Genomic DNA, 6,462 nt, shown 5'->3' with positions numbered 1-6,462 from the left:
TGGTTGACTTAGATGGACTTTTTTGGTCCAATCTAGCAGAGTGGTTCTTGAATAGCCAGATTTCAGCATAGTGGAATGCTCTTGCAATGGAACGGCAAAAAATCAGGGCTGCAGTCCTGTGTGCGAAGCTGTGGGAATCCTGTAATCCAAAGCTTTACTAACAATGCTGAATAATAGCGGCATGGGCACACTTCAAGGAAACATGGCCAAATTCTCAACAAGGTCAGGAGGCATTAAAGACATTTCACCTTAGAAAAAACCCTCCAAAGATTACCAGTCCAACAAGCCACAGACTTCACAGTTTTTTTTAATAAGTAAATTCATCATTCCATAAAACAAACCTTTGCAAATCACAATAAATAAAAATAAAAATTTCCTTCCTTAGAAATCTACTATATACATAGCTCAGATCCACAAATTCATTACAGGGAACAAGCTGATTAAAAATTATCAAGCATAAAACATTTCAAATATAACATATTCTGAACACTTTCAATACCTGTGTGGGCAGAAACAGCTGGTCAGAGGCACGGGGGAAACCGTTGCTCTGACTCCGGGGGCCACAAGATACCACAAATTAGCACAAGCTCACAGAGTGGATGGACAACTTCAGCAATGATAGGGAGATAAAATTCTGTGTGGTTCAGTGTTAAGTGAATTCTGGAACTGTGTGAAGGAACGGGGTCAGGCCACACACACACCCTGTAAATGCAGAGTACAAAATAACAGCCAACATCTGGCGAAGCCTTCTGTCCGATTTCACCTGGTACGGAAGGCAGCTGGCATTCCTGCCCAGCACACCAAAAACAAGTACAACATCTTGGAAAAGTTATTATCTATAAGGAGAAAAATCAAAGAGAGAAATAACAGGTACAAGAAGGCGACTGCTTCTCAAAAAGCTGAGTGGGAGCAGAAGTATCCCCGGCCACGCAGAGACACCCGGCTGGTCCCTCGAGGGCTCTTTACGGCAGCCAACATAAGGCTAATATGAGGCTACTGGGAACGACTGGAGGGTCCTCAGAAAGGAGAGATCAGAAGAAGAAGAAGAATCAGAAGATCAAAGCAAACTGCATGCATCTTCAGTGCCAGGGAAGTGAGAAGATTCAAAAGCATGGGAGGATTGAGAAGCAAGAGAAGAGAACCCACAAACATCATATAAATAGAAACAACACTAAAGGTAATGGAACACGGAGCATGAGGTAGGAAGGACAGAAGAGGCCGCCTCTGTTCCGGGGCTCAAGGCTGACTCAGTGCTGAGGCCAACCCTCCCGGCCAAGAAAGGGCCAGGTCAGGCAGTGCTGGGGAACTGCTGCTCCAAGATGCTCTGGATGTCCGTCAACCCCAGCTGTTGTGCCAGCTCCAACGGAGTCTGTCCCTCGGTGTCTTGGTGGCGCAGATCAGAGCGAGGTGCCAGGAAGCGCACAATATTGACGTGTCCTTCCCGGACGGCAACATGCAGGGGCAGAGAGCCCGTGGTGTCCGGTAGGTTCACATCAGCACCGTGTTCCACCAGGACGCTCAGGGTGTCGAGGAAGCCCGTGCGGGCGGCATCGTGGGCAGGGGCCGTGCCTGACTTGTCTTGGATGTTGGGGCTCGCCCCTTGCTTCAGAAGCTCCTGAGCTATGAAGATGTTGCCAAACATCATGACCTGAGGGGAAGACCGGAAAGCAGAAGGGATATCAGGAGAATCCACAGACCAGCGTGGTCGGGTGGGACAGGCAGGAATTCAGAGCCGTAATCTGGCCGAAAGAAGCAACCTCAAAAGAGCATCTCAGCAGGTTCTAAAACACTGCAGGGCTGTCCAGTTCTTCAGCATTAAAGTTCTCTACTCCCCCCTCCCCCCGAAGCTGTCTCACACTGCATCAGACGGTCAATTCATCAACAGCGGTAGTGCCTGCTCAGGCTGGCAGCCGCTGGTCTTCCCACCAGGGCCTTCCCACCATCTTTCACACCATCCACTGCCTGGTCCTTTAAAAATGGAGATGCAAGGGATTGAACTGGGTACTCGGCACATGCCCAGGAGAAGCTGAAGCTTTCCCCATGAGTCTGTCTCTGTCTCTCACTCACACACACACACACACACACACACACACACCCCTGCTTTGTATGTAGACAAATGCTGATGGGGGTGGGGGGTGACCCAAAGGCAGGTGAAGGCAGACCACCTTTGCACATCTCTGGTCTAGGAAATCCGATGGGGTCACCAGAAGTCCGCTGCAACGTGACAGCAATACAATATAAAATAAAAAGTAAACAAATGAAACCCTGGAATATCACTGCTGGGGCAGCCAGGATTTCCACCCTCTTCCAAAGCACCCTTAGCAAGCCGGGTAAAGGCCAAACCGGTTGGGCCCGAAGAGCAAAGCCAGAGACATGGGGAGAAAAGAGTGGGGAGGGAGGGGGGACACCGTTTCCCACGACCCCAATAAGCAGCCCCGCAGCAGAAGGGCCGGCCCGGGTTGGCCTGGATCGGACCACGCCTTGAGGGCGGCCCCCTCCCCGGCGGCCCAGGCGAGCTTCCCGGGCAAGAGGCGGCCCAAGACCCGCACGTGAGAACCGGGTCTGCTACCTGCAGCGCCGTCTGGCCGAAGCGGTTGGGCGAGTTCGGCGGCACCAGCTCGTGATACAGGAGGCGCCGCACCTCGGCCAGGTCTCCCCGGGCGGCGGCCCCGCTCAGCCGGTCTCCGCCGCGCACCTCCGCCCGCCCCGGCGGCTGCATCTCCACGCCGACCCCTACAGGCAAGGGTGAGCGGAGAGCGCTCTGCACATGCTCAGGGGCCCGCCGCGGCTATGCGGGACTCCTCCCGGCCAGGCGGCTCCGCGGTCCCGGCGCCTGTCAAGCCGGCCCCGACAATGCCCCGCCCCGCCCCGCCCCGCCTGGCCCCGCCCCCACGTGTCCAGTCGCTGTTTGTTGTGCGGCGCCCGTGGAGACATTGTAGCCGGCCCGGCGTTCTCTCCCCGCCCTCTTTTCCCGCGCCGCGACCAATTGGAGGCCGGCCGCCTCGCCTCCCGCTTCCGGATTGGCTGGCGATCGGCGGTCTCCAGGGCGGGCCCACGCGATTCAAATGCCAGTTCGGGCGGGAAGAGGCCGGGTCGCGCGGGTCCCCCCGGCCGGTGTGGAGCTCCGGTTCCCCCCCCCCTTTGCGGGGAGTGGGAGGGGAGGGAGCAGCAGCCCGGGCGACTGGCCGCAGAAACGCAGGGGCTCCAGGGCGGGGAGAAGCCCCTGCTGGCTCCCGGTATTGGGGGGGGGGGGCGGGGCAGGATAGCCAGGTCCAGTTTGGGGGACTCCTGGAGGGGGGGGCAGCGCCGTGGAGGTCCCCCCTCCAAAAGCACCCACTCTCTGCAGGAGGGCTGATCGCCGTCGTTCCAGGGAACCCCCAGACTGGCCCGGTCCCGTTTGCGTGCACAGACGGTCTGCAAAGTGGACCTTGCCCTACCACGCAGGAAAACCCACTTGCGAAGGGCAGCGCTCGTCCTGCGTGAAAGTGCCCAAAGGGGAAGCCGCACGGACGTTTCTCAGTGTCACATCACCTGAACGAACAGGTCCACCGAAACTGCACGGAAGCCGCGGCTGCGTTCGTTCAGGTGATACATCACTGTGGGAGGCAATGGTCCAACACTATTTCCACGAGGGCTACCCGTGGAGCTGGGACTTCACAGCAGAGTTTATCATTCCAAACACGTCCTATTTTTGAGCCTGCTAGGAAAGGGCAGTCTAAAAATCCAATAAGCCAGTTCAAACCAAAGTCATCCCTTTTCATTGTTTGAATAGTTCCTGTCTATGTCCAGCTGAAATTCTATTTGCTTTGAGTAACTTACTGGATTTCTTTCAATAAAGCTTTATTTTTACTGGTGTGAGTTGCTGGTGAAACACAGTGTTGTCGCTTGGCATGCATTACTGGGTACGGCAGGGCTTTTACTGTTATGCACGTTTCACAGTTGGCTTTGTCAGGGGATCTAATACAAAACACAATCATGAATTCAAGTAAAGTATATCAATAATTATTCCTTTCAAAATTAAAATAACATGATAAAATAGATGAATGAATAATCTCAGCATGTTATGAGGTAGACATATTGTCTCTAGTGTGGTATCCTAGCAAGAAACAAAACATCTTGGAAAAGAACTGTAAAAGTTATGGACCACGCAAAACAAAACACTTCTAGGGTTTTCAACCTCCAAGTGGTCTAAACCCTCTCCACGGGTCTATTGATTTCCTGAAATCCCAACTTATGCAAATCAGACTCTTGATCTGCCTAGTTTTAGTACTGCCGACTGACTGCCATTCCATGCCAAACCTTCCTCAATACATTCGCCTCCGGGGTACATGCCAGAACATTTGGGGGCATGCAAAAAAGATTAGATAACAAAGGAAAAGGGTACATTAATGTCAACAGTGTAAGAAAATACAAGTCAAAAGTAATGGAAGTAGTTCAATTTCATGACATGGTGGCACGGGTTTTGACTTTGTTATTTTGGCAAGTGTGACTTTGCAGGGCCCCTGCGCCACTTCACCCACTCTCAAACATCCAAATACAGGCTGCCCTCGAGCAGTGTTCGGGGAGGTGGTAGTTCTGCATTTTCTCTATGAACTACAGTTTTTGTCAACATTTTCAGCTATTGGTTGTGGTGGGTTTTCCGGGCTTTGTGGCCATGGTCTGGTAGATCTTGTTTCCAATGTTTTCGCCTGCATCTGTGGCTGGCATCTTCAGAGGTGTATCACAGAGGGAAGTCTGTTACACACTGTGTCCAGTGAGAAGGGAATGTTTAGTGGGGTATATATTATCCACGTCCCAGGGTGGGGAACCAATCGGTAAGTGTTTGGGTTGCTATGCAAAGGTGTGATTGAGTGCATTGTATTGCTGGGGGGGGGGGGGGTTTCCAGTCCATTTACCTTTGCATTCCCTGCAGCAGCAGTAGTATTCGTGAATGCAAATCCTGTGTCTGGGTGGAGTCCATTGACCATGAACTTAGCATTCCCTTGGCCTTTGATTCTGGAGAGGGAGGGAGAGAGAGGGGGGAGGGGGGAACCCAGAAGGAGGGGGGAGGGGGAGGGCTGGGTGGAACAGAGCCTGCAGGTCAAACCAGGCCTGTTTTGCCACACTGCTCCGAGGGCACCTCTCAGATTTGTTGCTGGGAGCATTGTCACTCTCCTGGGGTTGGCATGGGGGGTGGGTGGGGGGAACTTGCCATATGTCTGGTATCACAGACAGCTCTTGCAGGAGGGCTTTGCGGTTGATGAGGTAGTCATCAACATCTTCAGAAATGGCGTTCCAGAGAGCCCGGCCTCTGGGCGTTGGCCTCCATGTGAACTGTGCATCAAATTCAAAGCCATAAATTGGTTTAATCAGGAAGAGGATTTCAAAAACAAATATGAGCTTCAGACTACACAGAAGCAGATATTGTCAGGGGGTCAATGGCAGGAGCTTAAAAGTCCTCTGAAATGATACCTCACTGCAGAATTCCCCATGTACAAAGTACTGAGTTGCCAACTTCAGGTTAGGAAATTCCTGGAGATTTGGGAGGTGGAACCTGGGAAAGGCTGAATTCAGGAAGGGGAAGGGTCTCAGCAGCGTATCATGCCACAGAGTCCACCCTCCCACACAGCTGTTTTGTCTCCCTGTGCCCTGGCCTGCCGGGCTCCCAGGGAGTCAGGCTCCAGCAAACAGCAGGCACAGCAGGCAAGAGAGGGAGAGAGTCGTCTTACTCTGAGTCCAGAGAAAGAGTCCAAGCAGGTCTGGTAAGAGGCAGGCAAGGGATTGCCAAGAGGGGTCAGGCCATCTGGTCTGTATTCCAAGGGATGCAGCAGAAGGCATCTTATAACCCTGTGCTGTGGCTCAGTCTTGATCCCGAGCTGACTCACTACCTGGGGGCTTCCGAGTGGGCGCTGCACCTTTTAGAGTGCAGTTCCTACTGGGTGCAAATCCTCAGCTGCCTCCCAGGCTCAGGCGAGTTGGGGGTGGACGGCTAGGCTGGCCCTCAGTGGCCGAGGTGCTTCTGCAACCACTCTGGCGCGCGACTGCTGACTTGGGCCAGCTCTGCCTGCGTCCTGTGAGGCTCCTGGCTGTGCTTGAGGCCCGGCTGACGGGGGCTTCCGCACAGTGGGGTCAACCTTGTCCAGATTAGCATCCACAGCTGTCAGGCACTTTACCAGGCTGGCTCTTAAGAATGCCAAAAACAGCATCAGGGACATCATGGAGCTTCTCCATTCTGCATTGGTCAGACTTCACCTGGAATCCGGTGTCCACTTCCGGGCTCCGCAATTCAAGAAGGATCTTGATAAGCTGGAACAGGTCCAGAGGAAGGTGACCAAAATGGTAAAGGATCTGAAATCCATGTCCTAAGAGGAGAGACTTAGGGAGTTGGGTATGTTTAATCTGGAGAAGAAAAGATTAAGGGGGGACATGATAGCCATGTTTAAATATTTGAAGGGATGTCATGTTGAGGAGGGAGCAAGGTTG

General features: G+C 53.2%; 1 protein-coding gene across 1 annotated transcript; it reads right to left on the bottom strand.

Moving 5' to 3' along the window:
- Positions 1-291: 291 nt before the first annotated feature.
- On the bottom strand, positions 292-2,854 carry CDKN2D (cyclin dependent kinase inhibitor 2D). The gene is made up of 2 exons (XM_048502709.1): positions 2,570-2,854; positions 292-1,648 (listed from the first exon to the last, which is right to left on the bottom strand). The coding sequence occupies exons 1-2, from the start codon at positions 2,717-2,719 to the stop codon at positions 1,289-1,291; spliced, it is 510 nt and encodes a 169-aa protein (XP_048358666.1). The 5' UTR covers positions 2,720-2,854; the 3' UTR covers positions 292-1,288.
- Between the last annotated feature and the right edge of the window lie 3,608 nt (positions 2,855-6,462).

The sequence above is a fragment of the Sphaerodactylus townsendi genome, linkage group LG07 (genome assembly GCF_021028975.2).
Source record: "Sphaerodactylus townsendi isolate TG3544 linkage group LG07, MPM_Stown_v2.3, whole genome shotgun sequence".
Lineage (NCBI taxonomy): Eukaryota > Metazoa > Chordata > Lepidosauria > Squamata > Sphaerodactylidae > Sphaerodactylus > Sphaerodactylus townsendi.
The sequence above is the reverse complement of the archived record's forward strand: the minus strand, read 5'-3'. Positions and strand labels throughout refer to the sequence as shown.

Coding starts and splice junctions, on each gene's coding strand:
- CDKN2D (XM_048502709.1), bottom strand. CDS start 2,719: ATGCAGCCGCCGGGGCGGGCGGAGGTGCGCGGCGGAGACCGGCTGAGC. Junction 1,649..2,569: donor TCGGCCAGACGGCGCTGCAG/GTAGCAGACCCG, acceptor TCTTCCCCTCAG/GTCATGATGTTTGGCAACAT.